The 24,417-nt window shown below is 41.3% G+C and overlaps 1 protein-coding gene, 1 long non-coding RNA gene and 1 other non-coding gene across 5 annotated transcripts; 2 read left to right on the top strand and 1 right to left on the bottom strand.

The window, feature by feature from the left end:
• The first annotated feature begins 834 nt into the window (after positions 1–834).
• Positions 835–1,029, top strand: LOC111561984. The gene has a single exon (XR_002745065.1). It is a non-coding gene; the product is annotated as a U2 spliceosomal RNA (small nuclear RNA).
• Positions 1,030–3,823: 2,794 nt separating this feature from the next.
• Positions 3,824–20,494, top strand: ANP32E (acidic nuclear phosphoprotein 32 family member E). 3 transcript variants are annotated; one of them, XM_011285116.4, is made up of 7 exons: positions 3,838–4,261; positions 7,353–7,502; positions 7,974–8,096; positions 8,862–9,027; positions 10,753–10,934; positions 16,947–17,001; positions 18,262–20,494. In XM_011285116.4, the coding sequence occupies exons 1-7, from the start codon at positions 4,208–4,210 to the stop codon at positions 18,330–18,332; spliced, it is 801 nt and encodes a 266-aa protein (XP_011283418.3). In that variant the 5' UTR covers positions 3,838–4,207; the 3' UTR covers positions 18,333–20,494. The 3 variants fall into 3 exon arrangements, 2 of the variants coding, with proteins under 2 accessions (XP_023114878.2, XP_011283418.3); XR_002161279.3 differs by lacking the exon at positions 10,753–10,934 and having other exon boundaries at positions 3,841–4,261; XM_023259110.2 differs by lacking the exons at positions 8,862–9,027; positions 16,947–17,001; positions 18,262–20,494 and having other exon boundaries at positions 3,824–4,261; positions 10,753–10,917.
• On the bottom strand, positions 8,887–23,408 carry LOC123379056. The gene is made up of 2 exons (XR_006583018.1): positions 23,276–23,408; positions 8,887–9,088 (listed from the first exon to the last, which is right to left on the bottom strand). It is a non-coding gene; the product is annotated as an uncharacterized LOC123379056 (long non-coding RNA).
• Between the last annotated feature and the right edge of the window lie 1,009 nt (positions 23,409–24,417).

The raw sequence follows: 24,417 nt of genomic DNA, 5'->3' as shown, positions 1-24,417 counted from the left end.
CTGGAAAATCTCGGCCATGAATTAAAAATTTTTGCAGATATTCCACCAAATTTGGTTTTCACACAACAGTAATAAAAATTTTACCACAACAATGTGTATGCTTCCCACTTCAGTGTTTACTAGCAACCCCTAAGGTGAAAAGGATCCCGAATTAAAGAAAGAATGGAATTGGAAAACACCTGGAAAATGCAGGGTAGTTCAATTATTTTATAATATTCATGGTGCCAATCAAACCCTTCTCTTTAAAAAAATCTAATAAATATCTTCAACTAAGTTTTAATAGAATAATCAAGTTTATTTATTAGTTCTCCTTGAGTTTTTGTATCTCAACAGGGGTCATAATATCGAATATCTATTTGTAGCATTCTGGGCATCAGTAGGGAGTAAGAATGATATTTCAGGGAGAAGAACATTTTGTGCATCTGAGAATTAAACAGGATTACAGGTGTGCCTGGTGGCTCAGTTGGTTAAGTGTCTGACTGGCTCAGGTCACGATCTCACTGTCCGTGAATTTGGGCTCCCGCATTCAAGCCCGCTTCGGATCCTCTGTCTCCCTCTCTCTGCCTCTCCCCCTCCTCTCAAATATAAAATAAATATTAAAAAAAGTAAACAGGATTATAATGGCCACCTTTGGAAAAATATCTTAATTTTGATCACAGGAATTGGATTTGAGATTCATCTTCACATTTACTAAGCACAGGACCTTGGGTATATACCCTTGCTTAGTTATCCACTGTAACAAATCACCTCAAAACTGAATAGTTTAAAAGAACAACCATGCTTTATTTACTCAAGATTCAGGGGGAATAAGTCGCTCATTCCTGAGGGAAACTAATCGCTTCTCGGCCTTTTGGCTAAGATCAAGTGTAGTATCTGAAGGAAAATCTGGATGGTACATCACGGTGGTCACCACAGTTCTAACAGGATCTGTAGGTTTTGGTAAATAGACTCAGCTCTCTTATAACCTGCCACCAAGGAAGTTGAGGAATAAATACTCCAATCTCACAGTCCTCCAGACTTCCGATCTTCTGCCAGTGCCCTCTCCCATGCACCAAACTCAGGAAGTCACAGGACTCTGTGGGTTTTGAGTTACAGAGCAGGGTGGAGAAGGGTGAAGAGTGGATCTAGAGGGGCAACAGAAGATATTCCGCAGCAGAAGGTGAGTTTAGTTTTTGAACATTAAAGGCATGTTGAGCTAAATAATATCCTGATGTGTACATCTTATTGGTGGATTAGAGGAGTGGTCCCAACCACCCTCTCATTCATTCAATTCCTTGCTCCTTTGCTTTCCTCCACCTTCTGATAACTTAACCTCATTTTTCATCCTGCCATTTAAAATAAACTCTGCCGTATTACTTCAGCTTAAAACGTGTCCTAGTTCATGAGTTTGGCTTTTCTCCTGACCCTATTTTATTTTGTCATCCTTCATTTAGCTCCATATACCCATCTACTAGCCTGGTAATGTTCTTCATCCGACCTCTTCCTGACACCTTTCCTTCTGTGCACCAATCCTCTGGAGACTCTTTCTTCGCCCAGTTTCTTATCCTGGCTTCTTGATTAAGACTAGAAAGAGGTGAGGTAAGGCACATGAGAGATGACAGGTGGATGGGAATTATGGGATGGTGGGGGGGAAGGGAAGGCTCACTTTGGTGGATCCCTGTCTATGCTTACTACAGTGTATTTTCTGAAGCTATTATCCAATGGCAAAACGAATTCATGGCCTTTCCCCACATTGATTATTTCCAACATGCTCTCCCATTCTGTGTTCTGATATAAAAGTCCTACCATTTAACCTCAATAATCATCTCTTCTTTGAAACGCTTTGGCTTCCATATATCGCCTGCCCTCAAATTCAACCTCATTTTTTTTTTAATGTTTATTTTTGAGAGACAGAGAGAGACAAAGTGCAAGTGGGGGAAGAGCAGAGAGAGAGGGTGACACAGAATCCAAAGCAGGCTCCAGACTCTGAGCTGTCAGCACAGAGCCCGACAGGGGGCTCAAACCCACGGACCATGAGATCATGACCTGAGTGGAAGTCGGGGGCTCAACTGACTGAGCCACCCAGGTGCCCCTCAACTCATTCTTTTCTGCCTGTTCCTTAGTTTCTTTGATTATTTTGGTAGACGGTCCCTCTCTCCTTCCCCTCAATCATATTTTGCTCCCCTATGCCGGATAGCCTTCCTCTTAAATATATTTTCTGTGGGCATCTTATTATTTTTTTCTCATAGTCTCAACTATTATTCATATGTGTATGGCTCCTAGATCTGAATCGCCTTCCCTGAACTCTTTGGGATGCCATTCCAGAGTTCCAAACCCTACTGTGGCTGGTGGGATGAGACCAACCATAGGTCTTCTACTCAAGCTAGTACTAAAATGTACTTTCAGGTTTCTTTTTAGCCCTTTTGTTCCACCACTCCTGCCCCCCCCCCCCACCTCTTTTAAAACTCTTCCTTTAACTGTTCCTCAATCCATTTGGTTGTTTTCGTATCATCCTGGCTTCCTTTAGCCTGTGTGAAAACAAAACAAGCTTAACTAACGCTGAATTGACTGCCCCACGCCCCAAGTCATTTATACCAAAAGCTCTCCCTTTCCCTGTTTTCGTCTTCACAAAATTTCCTTTTCAAGATTTCAAAGGAAACACTTATCAAGAAGATAATCACTATTTTCTTTCCCCTTAAAGCACTTAACATGCAAAATACTAAATATTTACATTTAAAATGTAAGCCTAATTGAGGAGCGGTGTGTCTCTGCGTGGGAGAAGCAGAGGTGGTGGCAAAGTGGTGAGGAGTTTGTTTGAAACCCTTAAAGGTCTCTAACCCGAGAAACTGAAAAAATAACCAACAAGCACTCCGCTGAGAGGAATTGGGACTAATTCATCCACTTTCTTCTCCAAATCATCTGGAATTTCTTTGGGTGTTTATCCTGAGAATGGTGTAAGGGAATGAGAAGGACAACATTTAAGCAAGAACTGAGAAAAGTTAGACTGCTCAAGACAAAATTAACAAACAAACAAACAAACAAACAAAACTCATCCCGCTGGTTTATACTCGCATTCAGACTTTTAAAGGCACATTTTACCTACAGATATCCATTGAAACCAACCGAGGGGAAATTAGAAAGGAGAGGCATTGGGGTACCATTTCTATGCGAATCGACGTCTGATTTTCATTAGTCCAGCACTGTTTTTCCTTCAAGGACTTACTGTTTATTACAGCAACAATTACCCCAGTAACAATTCCTTCAGGGTAGTTTTGTTTAAAGGTGCCTAACTTACATACTTCACCCAACTTCTTTCAAAATCGTTCAGTCCTTCAGGGTGGAAGTTAAAATACTATCTTTATCCCGGCTCTGGTTCTGCACCAGAAGACTGTCTCCAGTAGGGCAGTACCATGAAGGCACGCTTTTTAGATCATGTGCACGTTGCGGCGCACCTTGGCTGCAAGGTGCTTTAAAAAGGCCAAGAGCTCGTGCGTGCTGTGTACCAAATTATCAGTCCTGCAACCTGGGCACGTAAGATGCTTTCTCCCTCCCTTTCACACTAAAAACAAAAAAACCCAAACAAATCCAGCGGGCATCAAAACCGTCCGAACGCCTAGGGAAAGCGCGCCAACCACACAAAGAAAAGGAGGGGGGCTACAGGGATTCAAAATCATTTCCCCAGGACGAACACCCTCCTGGACCTATCGGAGTTAACTGCGCGCTTGGTCGTAGCCAATAGACACAGTACTTCTGGTTCAGGTCCACCCTGAAGACTGACGGACATTTGTGCAGTCCAATGAAACAGTGCGATGCTGAAGACTTGACCAATACATTCGGGAGGTGGGTGGAGTGTAGGCCAGGGGGTTGGCGGTGCCGTGTCATGGAGGCTCAGTCTCAGAGCAGCCATTGAAGGGGAAGGAACTGCGGGTGTGTGTGTGTGTGTGTATGTGTGTGTGTATGTGTGTGTGCGCGCGCGTGTGTGTGTGCGTGTGAGTGCGCGCGAGTGTGTGGACAAGGAGGTGGGGGCAGTCGAGTTAGAGTCCCAACTCCTTGGACTCCATTTGCTATTCTCTTCTTTCTTCCCCACACCTATCTGGTGGTGGTGGGCGTTTATATTTGCTTTTCTTTTCATTCATTTACAAATCTTTTAAAATTAAGGGTTGGGGGTAGTGGGAAAGGCAGGAAAGGGTAAGGGAAGGGAGTAGCCGCAGAAGAGCAGGAGGAGGACATGGAGATGAAGAAGAGGATTAACCTGGAGTTAAGGAACAGAGCCCCGGAGGAGGTGAGATGACTCAGCCCCCTCCCCTTCCCCACCGGACCTGTATTGGGAAGATCGGCTTTGTAGGGATCCGGGTGGGTGTCTGAGGAGGGGTATTGAGTTAACCCCGTAACCCTGAGGTTACGGTTTGGGGGAAATATTTAATTTTAAGTGTTAAATCATTAAAATCTTCTACTTAAAAATGGCGAAGGTTTAAGTTTCTAGGGGCGTTTTTGTGTGTACCCGGGGGCTTAGCCTCCTTCAGCCCTCTTCGAGTCGGGAGTCCTGTCCTGGTGGGGGCAGGAAGCGGAGTGTTGGGGGCCGCTCCGCCGCCTCGTCCCCTCCTCCTCCTCCTCCTGGGGGCCGGTGGCGTGGGGGCGACCCACCGGTCCCACTTGCCCCCGCTGCAGCCATCGTCGCCTGAGAAGTTAGTCCAACTTTTCTGCAACGCTGCCAACTCTTTTTTTCTTTTTTTCGGGGGATGCCCGCGGCCTCGAGGCCCTTGGGTGTCTGACGTCGCGCCGGGCGCGGGCTGGGGTCCCTGGCGGAGTCCGCGTACCGTCTGCCGCCGGCTGCACCCACTCCCCCGGGAAGCGGCGCGCGCCGCCCGCCGCCGGGCGGAATCTGGGTCAGCGGTCGGTTCCGCGGCCGCGGGTAAGTTTTGGGAGTCGTCGCCGAGACCGGAGGTGGGGAGGGGACGCGAGGCGTAATCCCCTCGGTCTCCCCGCGGTGTAATGCTACTCGGCGTGTCGTGTCGTAGTGGCCGTCACTCCGAATTTGATCCCGGGAGAAGGTTTCACAGAACTCAACAAATGGGCCGTAGTAGTTTTGTGCGTTAAAGCTGGGCTCGGCGAAACTAAATGATGCGCTCTTGCTGCCGTCGCCTCAGTTAAAGAGACGGGGTTGGGAGGGGCCACGTGAGGCGGGTCGCGGCCAACTTTTCGGGGGTCGGGCGGGAGGCGTTTCCGCCTCCTGTTTGAAGGCGCTTCCTCGGCTGCACCCAGCCCTCTCCGCCCGGGGCGGAGGTGCCGGGCACGCGGGCTGGGAGGCGACCCCCTGTTCCCTCGAGGAGTCCCCGCCCCGTCTGGGGTTTCCCGTGGGTCGGAGCTGCGGGTCGCGAGAGCGGGGCCCGTGGTCCGTGAGGAACCGCTCACTCCAGAACGCCGAGGAAAGCGTCGAGTCTTGTTAATTGCGGCCCTCTGAAATAAACACGAGAGGTGGAACATGAGGATACAGTTGTTTTCTGCAGGGGTGGGTGGGGGTGGTGCCTGCGCACACCAGCACAGGGGAGGAGTGGGCTCTGTTCGGTGGGCTGTGGTGGCGTGCAGAATGGGAACCCAAGGTCTTAATGTGTGTGTGTGTGTGTGTGTGTGTGTGTGTGTGTGTGTGTGTGTGTGTGTGTGTGTTTTAAGTCCCTTTTTCTCTGAAATTGGCAAAGGGCGGGGAGGAGGAAACAGTCGCTGCTATCACCCCAGAGAGAGATGGGAGTTTTCTAGGGCCTACTCTTTGGGGGCTTCAGGAAAAAAAAAAAGCTGCCTTACAGAAGCACACATTTAGTATGCTTTTGTATGTCTTAGTTTGGAAAAGTGAATTTGCTCCTCCATACCCCCCTTTCATTTACCTACCCTGTCCGTAGTAATTTCCTTGCTAGTTTTGGGGAGTGCCGGATGTTGCTTTTTTGCAGTCTCTCCTTCCTCCCCTGTGGTGTAATAACGGTCTCTTGTATTTGTATAGCTCTTTACTGTTTACAAAACCTGTTTGTGTTTGTTTTTTACCTTTCTCCTTGGAGGGACTTGTAAGGTGGATTGTATTGTTCTAGAACCCAAATTAGCAAATGGAGTCCCCTCGGGGGCAGTGAAGTTACTTAAGTGGAAGAACTGGCTTTCTGACACCAAATCTTGTGGCTCTCTCTCCTCCCGCTCAGCTGGACCAGGAGTCAGAAGATTTAGAGTGAGGCACGGCTCTGTCATACAAATTGCTGTGTGACCTTAGCCAAGTCATTCTTACCCTTTGGGCCTTGGCTTCCTTACCTCTAAACAGATCATATACCTTCTCTGGTCTCTAAAATAATTGTCAAAGTCATACTCAACTAGAGAACGTGGCATTCCTCGTTGCTAATTTTTAGCCCTCAAAATACCTCAAACATATTTTTGCATTGGGAATAGACTGCCAGAGTCTCCTGTCTCCCCCTTAAGATTAAGTCCTTCCAGGTCCACACAGCAGCAAGTTTTGTTCTCCAACTGTGACCTAATAGAGGATGCAGCCCCTCCCCCTCCCCCACTGTGGGAGAAACAAAAATGCTAGGAGGGTGTTACAGAGAAATAACATTTTGTCAAGGATGTATCGTTCTGGGTGACATTGTTAGGCCCCTCTGAAAGCCAGCTTTCTCAGCATGAGCTTTCTAACATTTCTTCACGAAGGGTAATAAGGTATTTGGAGTTACGGTGGGTTACGGTGGCATTTATCAACCAAAGATCAAGGAATTTAAACTGGAAACATGAATAAAATAGTTTCCTTTCTTCTCCCTTATGCTTTAGGGCAGCTCCCTGGAATCCTTTACCAGTAGCCCAGGCATCACCTCACTGTAAAGTATATGCTCTCATGTTGAGAGTCCTTCTCATCAGGGGCAGAAGCACGTTTCACATGGGACCTTTTTCAAAGTTTTTTTCCCCTGCATCAGTGATTTCAACAGGCGTTGAACTAATTGGTCTAAGTTTAAATTTAAAAGGTTAACTTATAATGATGACTTTAGATTGTATTTCAGGTTTTGGTGGGGGAGGAGAGAATGAAAAGGATCTGGGTAAGGGGATTGATGTATGTATTCTTTTTTTAAAGTTTATTTATTTTGTGAGAGAGAAAGCAGGAGTGGGGGAGAGGCAGTGAGAGAAGAAGAGAGAGAATCCCAAGCAGGCTCTGAGCTGTCAGCACAGAGCCCAAGGTGGGGCTCAAACCCACAAACCACGAGATCATGACCTGAGCCAAAGTCTGATGCTTAACTGACTGAGCCACCCAGGCGCCCCAGGACTGATGGTTTTATCTTCATGTTTCCAGTGTGTCAAGACTCAGATCTTTTGCTAAACAGATTGCAAAGACTCATTCATTTTCTGTCTTACAGGTGACAGAATTAGTCCTTGATAATTGCCTATGTGTCAATGGGGAAATTGAGGGCCTGAATGATACTTTTAAAAAACTAGAGTTTCTGAGTATGGCTAATGTGGAACTAAGTTCACTGGCCCGGCTGCCCAGCTTAAATAAACTTCGAAAGGTAAGTTGGCATTAAGCTTGAAATCATCATAATTTTGAGGCCCAGGTTTTGGCCAAGTGAAACAACCATTCTGCCTTCTAATTAGAAGTTTCCAAACTTCTACAGATAAGAAAAAGGGTTATGTAGGATTTTGGAATCAGCTCTATTAATGCTTTTAGAAATTTACATTTAATAATGAAATTGCTTTATGACATGAATTTGGATTTAATATCTACCAAATATTTTTCTCTGAAACATAAAGATCCAACTATAACACGACTGGAGCCAAACTAGGGTTATAAGCTTACTCTGTAGGGGTTCTAATATATTATTTGGCATTTGTAGGTGGGAATTTGGAAATTAATAATTTGTGACAGTTTCTTGAAGCTAGAGAGAATGACAGTTGTTTTTCTTCACATGGATATATTTTGAAAATCTGATCTGCCCTAAGCCTTCACCATGGTTTGTTTTCTCTCCATGTTGAATATTTAGTTGGAACTCAGTGACAATATAATTTCGGGAGGCTTGGAAGTCCTGGCAGAGAAATGTCCAAATCTTACCTACCTCAATCTGAGTGGAAACAAAATCAAAGATCTCAGTACAGTAGAAGCTCTGGTAAGTGGAAAGTCTCTGGACTTTCTCTTTTTTGGTTGATTTTCTGAGATTTGCTTCTGTTTTATTGATTTATATTTCATTATTGATTTATATTTCACTCTTTGAAACTTCTGAATTTCTTAACATGTTTTGATCTAGATGGTTACTGCTTTTACTTCTTTTAAAGATTTTTTTAAATGTTTATTCATTTTTGAGAGAGAGAGAGAGGGAGACCAAGCATGAGCAGGGGAGGGACAGAGAACGAGGGAGACACAGACTCTGAAGCAGGCTCCAGGTTCTGAGTTGTCAGCACAGAACCCTGTGTGGGGCCTGAACCCACGAACCTTGAGATCATGACCTGAGCTGAAGGTGGATGCTTAACTGACTGAGCCACTCAGGGGCCCCTGCTGCTCTGATTTAAAGAAAAGCTTGGGAGGAGGTAAAAATTGTTGACAATAAGCTTGACTAGATTTAAGCTAACCACAATGTTGTTATTGTCTATTTATGCACATATTTTGTCAACAGAATCTATTAAGTGGCTACCATAGTAAGGCACTAATCAGGTGCTGCAGTTACAGTGGTGAATAGAATAAAGCCCCTTCCCTCGTGATACTTGCATCCTGGGGCCTCATTAAGAGAATTGATACAATAACCCTTCATCGTAAAATGAGAAAGATCCAAAAATCATTCTGATTTCAAATATGTGTTTTCTGGTTCATGAATTACAAAGAAGTAATATAGTATTTAAAATCTTGAAATGTAAGCTTTAACTTTTTACTTTTCCAGCAAAATCTTAAAAATTTGAAAAGCCTTGACTTGTTTAACTGTGAGATCACAAACCTGGAGGATTACAGAGAAAGTATTTTTGAACTGCTGCAGCAAATCACTTACCTAGATGGATTTGACCAGGATGATAACGAGGCACCGGACTCAGAAGAAGAGGACGATGAGGGTAATCAGTCTTAATGCCTATAAATACAGCCTCCAGTCTAGCCGTGCAATTTAGATTGGGCCTGGATATTTAGGTGTTGGGGGGAAAAAAAGAGATTAGTAAGAAGAAAAATTTAAAAACCCAAAGCCCTAATCCTGTGTTTCTTCTTTAAGATTTCTGGTAGCTTGGGGAATTTAATGGTTATTGTAGTACCAAGCTCTGTGAAAATTTTATATCTGTATAAACTGTGTAACCACCACCTAGTAAAAGTGGTAACTTTTAAAATAGTACCTTTTTTTTTTTTTTAAAAAAAGGAACCATTCCTTGCGTGTTATCCATAATAGCCAAGAAATGGAAACAATCCAAATGGCCTATCAACTGATGGATAAACAAAATGTGATATGTCCATACAATGAAATATTATTCTGTCATGAGAATGAATGAGGCACTGATAAATGCTGTACCTTTGAGAACATTCTATGAAGTGAAAAAAGCCAGACACAAAAGGCCACATTTTGTATGACTTCATTTGTATGGCATGTCCAGAATAGGCATATTCATAGAAGGTGGAGTAGTGGTCACCAGGGCTGGGGGAGAGGAGACTGGGGAGTGACTGTAAATGTGTACGGGTTTTTTTGAGGGGGGTGATGAAAATGTTCTGAAATTAGATACTGAATATACATGTTTGGATAAATGGGTGACTAACAGATGATGGAATGGATCTTGTTAGTTATGGAATACTGTTTATTATTCTTGGTTGAAAAGTTTTTTTTTTTTTTTTAAGTTTATTTATTTTGAGAGAGAGTGCATCAGAGAGCGCAAGTGGGGGAGGGGCAGAGAGAATCTGGAGCAGGCTTTGTGGGGTCAGCCGCAGAGCACAGCCCGGGGCTCCCCCTCTCATGAACCTTGAGATCATGACCTGCTCAAATAAAAGACCCCATAAAAGTTTTTTTCTGTAATGGGGTGCCTGGGTGGCTCAGTTGGTTAAGCGTCTGACTTTAACTCAGGTCATGATCTCGAGGTTCCTGGGTTTGAGTTCCACATCAGGCTCTCTGCTGTCAGCAGGGAGCTTGCTTGGGATCCTTTGTCCCCCACCTCCACACCCCTCCCCCACTTGCACTCCCTCTCTCTCAAAAATAAATATTTAAAAAAAAAGTTACTCTAAAAAGAAATTTGAAGGATAAACAATGTTAGAAAATGATGGAATGGAATGATAGATAAAAGGGCTTTGAAGTGTCCACAAAATAAAATAAAGTTTAGTGCATGTAACATTTCATTTTTTATTAAAGAATTTTTTTTTAATGTTTACTTATTTTTGAGAGAGAGAAACAGAGTGAGAGTGGGGAAGGGATAGAGAGACAAAGAGACACAGCATCCGAAGGAGGCTCCAAAGCTCTGAGCTGTCAGCACAGAGCCCAACGTGGGGCTCCAACTCACAAACTGCGAGATCATGACCTGAGCTGAAGTGGGACGCTTAATGGACTGAGCCCCCCAGGCGCCCCTGGTGCATGCAACGTTTCGATGACAATCTATATGTTGGAAACAGTTCAGTATTTAGAAGCCATGTTTCTCAAATAGTAAAGGAGGATGTTACAAAAGGGAAATCTTAAAAAAAAGAAAATCACCCTGGGATACTTTCATCCACTTAAGAGTTTGAGGTGATTGGGACAAGGGAAAATAGGATCGACATACTAGCAAGAAACATTTTTCCCAGCCATTTGTTCATCTTTCAAAATATTTTTAAAGACGGAGATGAAGATGACGAAGACGAAGAGGAAGATGAAGCTGGTCCACCAGAAGGCTATGAGGAGGAGGAGGAGGACGAGGAGGAGGAGGAAGAGGAGGAGGAGGAGGAGGAGGCAGGCTCAGAACTGGGAGAGGGAGAAGAGGAAGTGGGCCTCTCCTACTTAATGAAAGAAGAAATCCAGGTGAATAGGCACTTTTTACCTGCACTGAAAGCCATTTAGGCCTAAGGTCAAGTCCTAAAGTAGGAAGTTGAGTGGAAAGCTGAAAGCTGTTCCTGACTTGTGGGTCTGCATGTATCTGTCTGCCTGTCCTTTTTCCCACTGTCCGTCTGCTCCCAGTGTATCCAGATAATCGCAAACCTCCATTAATTTTACCACCCAGCCATCGTTCAAAACCGCTCAGCCCTCAGTGGTGTGGGACGGCGAACATTTTACAAAAGTTTCTGAGCCTCAGCTTCTGCATTTATAAAACGGAGATTATACCAACCTCTTAGGATTATTTTAAGGAACTGACAGGATAATACACTTAAAGTATCTAGTCCCCGGCACATCGTAGGCACTCAAGAAGACTTTCCTTTCCCCTAATTATGTCTTGCTAATGGTTTTGTAGTAGCTTTCCAAATGGTCTCTCTGAATACAGTGTCACCACAAAGGTGTATCATCCACAGTATGTGCTTGGGTACTCTGAATGCAAATGAGATCATGTCACCAGGCTGCATGAATCACTTTGTTTCCCTGTTGCCACCAAGACATACAAGGCCCATCATTATTAGCCCCTGCTTCCTCCTCTAGCCTCTTCTCCCTCAGTACCAAATTAAATTGTCACACCGAGCTATTTCTTGCCTTTCTGACTGTAGCTACATTGTGTATTCTATCTGTAGTGACTTTCTACCCATGCTCTCTGGTGAACTTTATTTTCTGTTCTTACTGAGGTAAACATAAGTATAGTAAAGCTTGTAAAGTACACTGATTTTATGTACAAGTCCATGACCAAGCCACTTATGTATATATACTCCTGTGACTACTATGCAAATCATGCATTGCAGACTCTTTAAAAACTGTTTTGGAGTTGCTTCATTATTGAAGCTTTCTGTAAGTTTTCATAAATAACTACTCCTTCCTGTGTTACCTTTGAACCTTGATTAGGCTTTATTGCCTATAGACACTTTTGTAAAAACTTGTTTATTTGGCCACTGTCTACTCGAGGGTGAGCTCCTTGAGGGAAGGGCCATTTATCTTTGTATCTCAGCATCTAGTGCGTTGACAGGAACATAGTAAGCTCACAGAAAACGTCAGTTGACTTGAACAAATGATCTTCAGCCCCTGGGAATTATTATTTTCTCCTAATGTTGTTAAATTATTATTTTATGTTAATAATTCAAAGTTTTTTATTATTAAAAATAATATCTCTTGATTTAGACTAGGAATTGTTAGCATTATTTGTTTTCCTAATGACCTTTACATTGATTAGATAGGTAATATCACTGATGATAATTTTTCTCTGATATAATCTTATTATTTATTTATTTATTTATAAGGAGGGGGAGGAGTGTAGAGAGGGAGAGAGAGAATCTCAAGTAGACTCTGTACTACCCACTCAGAGTCTGTCCTGGGGCTTGATTTCATTCATGAACCATGAGATCACAACCTGAGCCAAAATCAAAAGTCAGATGTGTAACCAATTGAGCCATCCAGGCACCCCTAGTATTAAGTAGTTTAAAACCTTAAAAAGTTTTTTTTAATGTTTATTTATTTATTTATTTATTTATTCATTTTTTACCCCAAAATTTTTAACGTTTATTTATTTTTGAGGGGGGTGGGCGGAGGCGCAGAGAGAGGGAGACGCAGAATGCGAAGCAGGCTCTAGTCTGTGAGCTGTCAGCACAGAGCCTGATGTGGGGCTTAAACTCCCGAACCGGGAGATCATGACCTGAGCCAAAGTCAGATGCTTAACCAATTTGAGCCACCCAGTCACCCCATAATGTTTATTTATTTTTGAGATGGAGACAGAGGCAAGCAGAGGAGGGGAAGAGAGAGGGAGACACAGATTCTGAAGCATATTCTAGGATTCACGCTGTCAGCACAGAGCCTGATGAGGGGCTTGAACTCACAAACTGCGAGATCATGACCTGAGCTGAAGTCGGATGCTCAACTGACTGAGCCATCCAGGCACCTGCCCCTAAAAATGACTTTCAACTGGGGCGCCTTGGCGGCTCAGTGTGTTAAGCGTCTGAGTCTTGGTTTCGGCTCAAGTCATAATCTTGTGGTTCGTGAGTTTAAGCCCTCTGTCGGGCTCTGGTGGCGTGGAGCCACGCACTGTCTCCCAAAAGAAATAAACATTAAAATGATTTTCAACTGACTGCTGATGTTTGTGTTTATCATTCCACTGAATATTGGAAAATGTTAAAAGTGACACAGTCCAGTATAGAGCAAAAATCTCTGAGGTAATTCCCACGATGTTAAGTCAGTGTAGTACCTGCATGGTTTGAGTAATATTTTTATTTCATCTGCTCTTTAGAGGTAAGGAATTAATATGGATAAAGAAGGTCTTGATGTATCTGTAGGACATTTCGTTAAAAATGGGGATAGGGGCTGTAGAAGAATTGGGAATTGTGGTGCCCCTGTACTGTCATAGTACAATGAGGAAACATGTTATTTCCCATTAATTGGGAATAGATCATGGTTTCTACTGAACAAGTCACTGATGAAAGCTGAGTCTTTATTGAGGGGTATCATCTAATAGATGACATTAAAAACTAAAGGCTTAGATGATAGCTATACTTGTGGTGAGTGTAACATAAGATATAGACTTGCTGAATCACCATGTTGTACACCTGAAACTAATGTAACATGGTGTGTCAAGTCTACTTCAATTTAAAAAAAAGGCTTAGAGATGCCTGGGTGGCTCAGTTGGTTAAGCGTCTGACTCTTGATTTTGGCTCAGGTCATGATCTCACAAGGTTAGTGAGATTGAGCCCCACCCTGGGCTCTGTGCTGACAGCACAGAACCTGCTTGGGATTCTCTCTCTCTCCTCTCTCTGCCCCTCCCCTGCTCCCTCTCTCTCTCTCAATAAACATTAAAAAAATAATAAAAAATAAAAAAGGCTTAAAAACATGAATCAACTTTTTAAAGTTTATTTATTTATTTTTGAGGGAGAGAGAGAAAGAAAGAGAATCCCAAGCAGGCTCTGCACTGACAGCACGGAGCCTGATGTGGGGTTCGAACTCACAAACTGTGAGATCATGACCTGAGCCAAAATCAAGAATCAGATACTTGGCACATCTGGGTGGCTCAGTTGGTTTAGCACCCAGCTTCAGCTCAGGTCATGATCTCACAGTTGGTGGGTTCCAACCCCTGCTGGGCTCTGTGCTGACAGCTCAGAGCCTGGAGCCTGCTTGGGATTCTATGTCTCCCTCGCTCTCTGCCCCTCCCCCACTCACACTCTGTCTCTGAAAAATAAATAAAATGTTAATTAAAAAAAAAAAAAGGTCAGATACTTAACTGACTGAGCCACTCCATGAATCAATTAGTTGAACCATATTTTGTTTAAAGCAAAATCCAGAGAAGTAATTAGCTTTTGAGACTTGGGCTTTTCTAAATTAAGGAATAAATGTGATTAGTGTCTCCACTGTTTTTTAAAAAATTGCAAATATTTAAATATCCTCACTTATCATTTGCAGATAGGAGATGTTTAAAATGTGTCCCTTGCTTTTCTTTCTTTTTATTTCTTTCCCTTTCCTTCCTCTTCCTGTCCCCTCTCTCCTCTACCCTTCTCTCTTCCTTTCTTTTCCTCTTTAGTTTAAGGCTTTAGGTTCTCCTGATTTTTACTGTGGTTCCTTTTTATACTATTGGCTACCCCATCTATTTCTTCTGCTCCTTGTAGCTTGATGATGTTCTGGTATAGAATGCTTTTCAGTATTTGAATTGATTGTATAAGACTGATTTCTGATATGAGTGTTGTGCAGTTGAGTTTCTCAGGGGATCCTAGCTACGTGCTGGGAAATTAAGTTCTGTTTAGTATTTCTAGACACAAATGGGGCTATGGATACTGTGAAAGGGATGGGTTGTACAAATTTTCCTTCAATACCCAGCAATTCTTGACATTTGCCAATTAAAGTGTTCCTTTTATGTTTATTTTTGAAAGAGATAAAGAGTGAGTGGGAGAGGGGCAGAAAGAGAGGGAGACACAGAATCCAAAGCAGGCTCTGCACTGTTAGCACAGAGCCTGATATGGGGCTCGAGTCCACGAACCATGAAATTATGAACTCAGCTGAAGTCAGACACTTAACCGATGGAGCCACCCACGTGCCCTGCCAATTAAAATATTTTTAAGGAGCAGTAAACTTTTGTGGGGTTGGAGGGGAGACCCTAGATTGGTTTCATTTTTTTCAAACATATAGTAGAACTCAACTATTTGGCTGTAAGTGTAAAAGGCCTCTGAATAGCCAACATAAAGTAACCAAAGACATTTTCTTTGTAGGACGGTGTTTCAGCTGTTATTCTAAACCTATTTTCTCTTTTATATTCAAATCTCTAATAAGCTTATTGATCTATTTTCTGAATCCATAGCAGATTAAAATTGAAATAGTAACCTACTGTAAAAGAGAAGGCACGAAAACTAGGAAAAAGTACAATTAAAAGTAGAGGTGAGGGTCATTTTTAAAAGGAGAAAACCATCCTACATATATTAATAGGCTCTGAGGGAATAGCATACACTAATGAGTATAATGTTCATGGTCAAAATGATGACTGATTATGCAAGGGAAAGGTTTGTTAGCATAAAATGGTAGTGCACTTTAGAGATTTGTATCCCAATTGGTTAAAGTAAAAAAAAAAAAAAGTTATGATGTTTCAAGGCTATGTTTACATCTTAGCTATCCTGAACAGCTCTTTCACAAGAGTTGTAGATCAAGTTTTGTGACTTTTTTGTGTGATTTTTTTGCTGTTTTGATGTGTAGATTTTTAGATATAGAAGGAACTTGTAGATCTTTCTGGATGAATACTTTCTTTTATTGATTAGGAAACTGAGGTCCAGGGGCACCTAGGCGGCTTAGTCGGTTAAGTGTCCAACTTCGGCTCAGGTCATGAACTCACTGTTTGTGAGTTCGAGTCCCACGTCGGGCTCTGTGCTGACAGCTCAGAGCCTGGAGTCTGCTTCAGAGTCTGTGTCTCCTTCTGTCTGCCCCTCCCCGACTCATGCTCTGTCTCTTTGAAAAATAAACATTAAAAAAAAAAAAAGGAAAACTGAGGTCTAGAGAGATTAAGTGACATATTTAGTGCATATTACTATGTTGGGGCAAGAATTCAGGTAATTACTTTCTCACTCTATAAAATAGAAGACCTTTCTTTGAAATAGTCTAAAGGTACTCTGTCCATTATAGTAGCCACTGGACATATTTCGTTATTTAAATTAAAATAAAATGAAAAATTTAGTTCCTTGTTTGTACTGGTCACATTTTATTTTTTTATTTTTATTTATTTAATTTATTTTTTAAGATTTTTTTTTTTATTTTTAAGTAATCTCTACACCCAACATGGGGCTCGAACTCACAACTGCAAGATCAAGAGTTGCACACTTTGGGGCGCCTGGGTGGCTCAGTCAGTTAGGCGTCCAACTCTTGATTTCGGCTCAGGTCACGGTCTCTCACGGTTTGTGGGTTTGAGTCCCACATTGGGCTCCATGCTGACAGTGCAGAGCCTGCTTGGGATTCTCTCTCCCCCTCTCTCTGTCCCTATCCCACTTGCACACACACATACACACACACACACACACACACACACTCTCTCTCTCTCTCCCCCCCCCCCCCCCCCGCCCCTCTCCCTCTCTCTCTCTCTCAATGGATAAATAAACTTTAAAAAAAAAAAGTTGCATGTTCTGCTGATTGAGCCAGCCAGGCACCCCTGTACTGGTCACATTTTAAATGCTCAGTAGCCACATGTGGACAGCATAGATACAGAACATTTCCATTGTTGCAGAAAGTTCTTTTGAACAGTGCTGGTCCAAAACATAAATTACTTTCATAAAGAATCTAGATTTAGTTGGGTTCCTAGAAAACACCTATGTAAGTTAGGCACAGGTTGTCAGAATGTAGAATGACCATAGTTTTTTGCTCTTGTTGGAATGTATTATTACCAAACAGTGAAAAATATGTGTCATGGCTTTTTATTCTCAAATCGAATATTTGATTTTCAAGGATGAAGAAGATGATGATGACTATGTTGAAGAAGGGGAAGAAGAGGAAGAAGATGGTGAGTTACATTAGCCATTAAAGAAATCCTAACATTCAAGTTACAGCTATTATTCATATATACTTTAACAAATGAGTCTATAATTCAAATTGTAATTGATTTTGGTAACATAGAGCACCTTGAGAAGTATGAAACCTTTTTCTTTTAAAATTGATTTAAGTAATCTCTACACTCAACGTGGGGCTCGAACTCATGACCTTGGTTGGGATCAAGAGTCTTATGCTCCTTGTAACAAGCCAGCCAGGCACCCCTAAAACCTTTTTAAAAGAGTAATGTTCTCAGGGCATTCAATAATTTCATTAAAAAACAAACAAAAAAACCAGCCTCTAACATTTATTTTTATTAAAAAAAAATTTTTTTTAACGTTTATTTATTTTTGAGAGACAGAGAGAGACAGAGCACGAGCAGGGGAAGAGCAGAGAGGGAGACAGAGAATCCCAAAGCAGGCTCCAGGCTCAGCTGTCAGCACAGAGCCCTATGCGGGGCTAGAACCCACGAACTGTGAGATCATGACCTGAGCCAAAGTCGGACACTTAACCGACTGAGCCACCCAGGCACCACTCTAACATTTATTTTTAAAATGGTATGAAGAGATCATGGAACCTTGAGCCTTAATTTATTACTTTCTTAGGTCTTTCATTTCGAAGAGGGTGAAGCCTTATCTTTCAAGAGAAGAGCAGTGGAATTCTCAAATAATGCTCTCTAGTCCTCTTTACCTAGGTCTTTCAAAATAAATTTAAAAATTCACTAATAATTCTTGTAATGACAAGCCCCTAGTTTCTTGATCTGTACTTCATGATTTGGCCACAAGGGTGCACAGCAAGCCGTCATTATTTATGGATTTCTGTCTATTAAGCCTTTACAATACACTAAAATTGAAAAATTTTCAGAGAGGAAACTTAAACCTATAATTAAAAAAAAATTTTTTTTAATGTCTATTTTTTTTGAGAGAGAGAGACAGAGCATGAACAGGGGAGAAGCAGAGAGATAGGGAGACGCTGAATCCAAAGCAGGCTCCAGGCCCCAGGCTCTGAGCTGTCAGCACAGAGCCCGTCGCAGGGCTCGAACCCACTAACCATGAGATCATGACCTGAGCTGAAGTCGGATGCTTAACCAACTGAGCCACCCTGGCGCCCCAAACCTGTAATTTTTTTTATGCCATTAAGTTTTCACTAAGATAGATTCAAAAGTTTGTAATTTAACAGGTACTCATTTGTTAAAATTGAGTACTTCACAATTTTTCTTTCACTCTTCCTTCAGAAGAAGAAGGTCTTCGAGGGGAAAAAAGGAAACGAGATGCTGAAGACGATGGAGATGAAGAAGACGACTAGATCATTCTAAGACCAGATTTCCCTAAAGTTCCTGGGTGTGCAATAGAGTGATCACATCTTCTTTGTTTCTTCATGTACCATAGTGAACCCTACGGAAAATAACCTGTAACTTTTTATAGGAAAAGTGTGGTTTTACTATTTTTGCCTTATCATTCCAAATAAGATTTACTAGTCTGTTAATGATCATACTGTATGTAGAGAAAACATTTTCATTGACCCCGTTGTGAAATTCCCTAGCAATTTATTTAGAATCTTCATTTTTCTCATTCAAGCTCATTGTATTAGTTATTTTTAGCCCATAATTAAAACACGATCACTTTTACACAGGCGTAGTTTGGTGCATTTCATTCATAAGGTTTTAAAGTTATTTATAGTTAATGGGAATCACGATCAGCTGGAATATGAAATGAAGTCTCTTGAATGAGAAGTTGGTTATTTTTTTAGAGGTGACCCAGAGATCTTTAGTTTGAAGGCAATGACTTTTTTTTTTTTTTTTTTTTTTTTTGGCTAAGGGTATTTGGATGCTTTTTTGTCACTTGAGTAGCTTGGAAAGTAGGAGCAGAATAGTAAAGGTTCTACTCAACAATATAGTTCATAGCTTTTGTGGAGGCTTCTGAAAACTTTTAAAGTCAGGTGACTAATACGATTTTCTTTTTGAAGTTCAGAGAGATGTGTTCAGAGACATGCAGGTGAGCCCTTTCTTTTTCAGGCTGAAGATTACAACATACTAGTAGGTTGGTTATTTTGTTTTTAAATGTGCATTCTTTATTTTCCTCCCAGCAATTCCTTTATAATCACTTTCATTTCTCTTTTCACTCCTCTCCCTCTATCTCAAAAAAAAGTTGGGAAACTCATGTGATACCCAGGAAAACTTTTAGTCTTTTATACCTCAACCACCTTTTCAGACTGTCTCAGTTTTAAACAAGCTAAGTGAAAGAAACTGAGTATTTTCTGAGATACGAATATTATTACCAGTACATTTGTATGCAACAGATTCTGCTTACTGTAAATCATTTTTGATTGACAAGATGTACAGACCGTATTATTAGGATGCAGAAAGAAAAGTAGAGGAGGCTTTCAGAAGCAGAATTAATATTCCTCAAAAGTCAGAACTATTGCCTGTTGATAATTAATGAGACATTCAAGTCAAATTTTCAAGTTAGCTTCCCAAACGATTTAGATACCACACTGCAAAGTATTTCTAATTTTTCTGAGTAGAACCTTTCATTATTCTTATAGTTTTAAGGTATTACCGGATATAGCTTTTAATTGGAATATACTGGGCAGTTGGAAACATATTTGAAACTAAATCAGTATTCAAGATTAAGATTTATTTTCAAGTGGATGTCCATTAAAAATCGAAAATATTTCAGGACAAATGTGTGTTTCTATATATGGCTACTAAATATAGTAACAATAGAAAAGTACATCCCCTTTTTGTTGTGGAGGCTCCACGGTCAAGGCAATTGCTTTTGAAATTCTTGGCTATCTAAATGTTTTTCTGCTTTGTTTTGGATATCTGTAAGTTTTTGTAAAGTTAGCATTCAGCAAATTAATTGAAGTTACTGGGACACATTTAAATTACTGAGTAAAGAACTTCTTTTTTAGTTTCAAATGTATGACTTTGGGTTTTAGAGTAAAAACTACGAAGTTATTTGTGGGTAAACTAAAAACGTTGCACAAGTGACTGAAATAAAACTCTTGGAATAAGTTTTGAGGGGGGGATTGGAATCTCCAAAAGGCTAACATTTTACTCCTTTTTAACATTTGAAATGCCCTGTTGTAGTCCCTAAGAATTCTCATCACAGAGTATATGCCAGACTATAAAATACTTATTTTTAAAATGAAATCTATATACTGACTTTATCAATCGTCTTATTGTGCAATCAAAATTAGAGTTCTTTGGTTTGAAAACAACATTTAGAGCCTCCAAATGACTTTTTTAAGACTTATTTAGCTTTGTGGGTGGTATTTTCATGCAAATAAGTAAGGGTGGGTTTTATATTTTGTAGAAGTTTTTGGTCCTATTTTAATGCTCTTTGTATGGCAGTATGTATATAGTGTGTTAAATTCCTCAAAACTGTCCTTAAAAAACTTTGAAGTTAATACTTTTGTGCAACTGTGTTTTGAATAAAGCCATGACAGTGTTAAAAACAAAAAAATGCAGCACTCCTGATTATTTTGTTTCTGACTGTTCCCTGTTTTTTTTTCTTCTGTGACTGCTGTAACTTAAAAGTTTTTGAAATTGAATTGCTTCAAATAAATGGAAGATTTGTTAATAGTTCCAGTGTATGACATTCACTTTTTGAACCCTCCACTGGGGCTTTGAATGTCTTTTTAAAAACAGAAACAGCCCGAAAGTTCTCAAACACTTGGATGTCATGTGAGACATTACAATTTAATAGTTTAACTCATCATCTGCCTTATTTATTCACTTTTGTCCAAGAAGCAGAAAAAATTCTGGGTTCCTTTAACTTTCCTTTTGGAGTTGCAAATTGAGCCAGTACCGTTTTGTATTTTGATTTGAAGTCATAACTTTGTTTCCGACAGTTGATGTAACCTATCCATAGTTAACTAATGTTATTATAAACCTGTCATACACCAGTAGTTTTTAAAAATGAATCCAAAGCCTTCATTTATACTGTATAGTGTTTATTTTCAGAATCCTTAAGATAATATGATACAAACCTAATTCGTGTTTACCTTGAGTAAATCAAACCTGAACCAATATTTTTTTCTGCTCTCTGGGTTATCCAGTGAGAAGTGATTTTTAACATGTTTCATTTGTAGACAGCTTTGGCATGTGTCTATTTATAAAGTCAAGGCACAAGCATGTGAAGTAATGTTTTTGTGATTACTTAAAGTTTAATATTGGAAAAGTATTTTAATTACGGAACTCTGCTCCCTGAGAGGTGGAAAATATTGGAGTGTATCTCAACTACAGAAACTTTATTGAAATTGTGTGTGTGTTGTACCTCTTTAAAAAATTCGGGGGTGCCTGGGTGGCTCAGTTAGTTAAATGCATAACTTTTGATTTTGGCTCAGGTCATGATTTCCTGGTTGGTGGGATCGAACCCCGCATGGGATTTTCTCTCTCCCGCTCTCTGCCCCTCCCCCACTTGTGCGCGAGCGCGCACACGCGCGCTCTCTCTCTCAAAATAAGTAAACTTAAAAAAAAATTCAAAACGTTTTACCCCTTGGTTAAAGAAAATGGTGTAACTACACTAAAAGTTTTTGATGAAGGTATTAGGTAATGAAACAATTTTGTGTGACATGGTGATTCAAAACACAAGTATTGTTTATTCCTTCTATATTTTAAAGAGAGGCTTTGGAACAAGGGACATTCTCTCAGTTGCTGAAAATTTCGCCTCTGTTCCTCGTACTAGCAATGATACTCTGCAGCTGGTGCTTAATAATAGCATTCTACTACTGCATTCCTTTTTCATGTACTAATGAGCCTAAGATTTGAAAACAAGGCTTGGGTAATTTGGCCCGAGGCAGCTACTTGTGTTAATCTGTTGATCAGCCCTAACTTGAAGGAGAACAGGTTATACCACAAAATGGAAATTACGAAATGGGTTGATCTCCAGGAAAATCTTTATAAAAAGACTTTATATACTGGTAAAATAGTTTCATTTCATACAGAGCTAGTCACTTTTTTGGGGGTGGTAAGATCCAAGCAGGGTTACCTCATAATAGCAATTCTGACTAACAATCAGAAGCAACAATTATTTCTTCAAATTTATGAACATTTACAAGTAAATTTTTGCTAAGGCATCATTTGGACCCGGTTACCCATAAAATGCACACACCCACATTACTGGTCTATTGACACAGGCCATCAAATAGGCACACAACACTGATGGAAAAAATCCCATTCTAGCTGTCAGGATGGAACGTTGCCACCGAATACGTCCCTATTTTGTCATCTTCCTATTAAACATTCAGATGACACCATCTTGTAGATGAAGGCCATGATCTGTGCCTCTACTTTAGTGTGATAAACTCACTCCCCAGCCCCAGAATTAGCTCACTGAAGCTACTGGATTTCTCTACTTGTTGGCCTTTTCTCCCAAGTCTGCTGGCACAGAGACGCCAGCAACGGTGTGCTCGGGGGAGCTGTCACTTATCTAGACAGCTGTGACTAAGGAAGATTGGGGTTGGTAGAAGAATCTTTAAGTGTAACGGAAAGAACTACAGCTGAAGCAACTTTACTTCTTAAGAACCAAAGACAGCAGCACCGGAGGAAACTAGCATCTGCAAGGGAATCAGCAATTAACTATCACTCTGCAGCTCTGGCAGAGAAGTCCGTGCAAGTCCGGTCCTTTTAGCTATGCATCCCGTCCCCCCCCTTCCTTTTATGAGAGTATTCTAAGTTAAGAACAAATTCATTTCTGCTGGGCTGAGGATTTGTAATTTGTAGGAAATTAGTGAAATTTTCTGACTAGGATCCCAGGTGAGGCGTCTTATTTTTACCAAGGTATCTATAATAGGATGTGTGGAGGGCAATATCCCTTTGTATCGTTTTGACACATCTGACATTTTATCTTTTTGCAGTTTGATTTCCCACTGCCAAGGTTCCTGGAATATAGCTGAAGCTGTCAGCCCTCCCTTCTCATTTCAAGGACTTCAGCCTTAAGATTGAGTTTCTCTAAAGCCTCTTTGCTTGTCACACTCCTCTGGGGCGACTGATTACCTACCACACCCGGTAGGTAATCTTATCCCAGCATCATTGCTTTAGATTCCTGATAGAAGGTTTGAATAAACAGAGCGAGAGATTTTTACCTAAATGATTACACTGAAATAAAATCTTCTAGGGGTACGTTTTTGAGGTGTTACCTATCGTAGTCCTATGGGAGACTTGGCTCCTTAAATTTTTACTTATTTCCCCAATCCTCAACCCCTGAAATACAGATAAACCAGTTTTTGTTTTTTGAGAGTACCATTTTTACAACAAGACGCCCTTTAGGGCATCCAGAGTCTCCACCAGCAGAAATCGGATTTGAGCGTCTTGGGGAGAGAACACTAGGCCTTGAAATTAGAGAAATGAAACTCTAATTAGGGAGAACAAGAAATAAAAAGCGCCAATCACTCCAGACCGTGACCCTGACTTGATTCGCGGGACGCGCAACAAAAAGTTCCCCCAAACCAGATCCTCAGATCCAAACGCCGGAGTGCAGAAACCAGTGGATCGAAAAGAGGAGCGGCCTATGCTCGAACCGGAGGTACCCGAACGGGTCTGCAAAGGCGCTTTCCGAAACGCTTTCGATTGGACCAGAAATGTCGCAATCCTGGTCACGTGCTCTCGCGCCCCACCTCCCCTCCCCTCCCCGCCAAGATAAAAGAGGGCGGCCGCTCTCTCTTAACTTTCTGTGATGAGCTCCGCACGCGCTGTGCGAGCGGCGGAGTCGCGCTGGGAGTCCTGGCGCCAACGGTCGGTACAAAAGCGCCCTTGGTCCTTCTCCCGCTTCCTTCCTCCTGCCGGGTCCGCTCCGCTGACACCCAGGGACACTCGCCGGTCAGGTCCTTAGGACCTTAACTTTATTCATTCTTTTACACTTTCCAGCTCTCGCTTAACGATGTACAGAGTTGTTGTTTTCAAAATTTGAATTAGTCTCAGGTTCATGAATATCCCCCAAGTTGGTGTTGTATGTACGTTTTCGTGATTTCTAAGCTGGAAATGCGGCTGGAGCTGAGGACACTTTGCTTCTGCTTCTTGTTTGTGCATGTTCAAGTTTGCATTCGAGTGACGTTTGTTCGTGAACTTTGCTCCTTGTCTCTAGGAGCTAGCTTGCTATCCTGTGGTTTTCTATTTTCATTTTCTGTATTAAAGTTCAGTCAGGTTGGTACCTAAGGACGAATCAGTTGTGGAAAATATTAGAGCAAGCAACTGCTTATAGGCAAAGCACTGGAAAATGATACTTAGACCACAAGTAAAATGACAAAAGAAATATAACATAGATTGAGTTTTTTCCGTTTCTCCTAAAAGGAAAGAATGGTTCCATTGGAGAAGTTTTGTAAAGGTCAACAAGCTGAGCATTTAAGGTTTTCTTTTAGGGCAGCTAAATTGCAGTTTGTTAGAAGT

This window comes from Felis catus, chromosome C1 (genome assembly GCF_018350175.1).
Source record: "Felis catus isolate Fca126 chromosome C1, F.catus_Fca126_mat1.0, whole genome shotgun sequence".
In the NCBI taxonomy this organism is placed as follows: domain Eukaryota; kingdom Metazoa; phylum Chordata; class Mammalia; order Carnivora; family Felidae; genus Felis; species Felis catus.
This window is presented reverse-complemented; position numbering and strand designations above follow the sequence as displayed.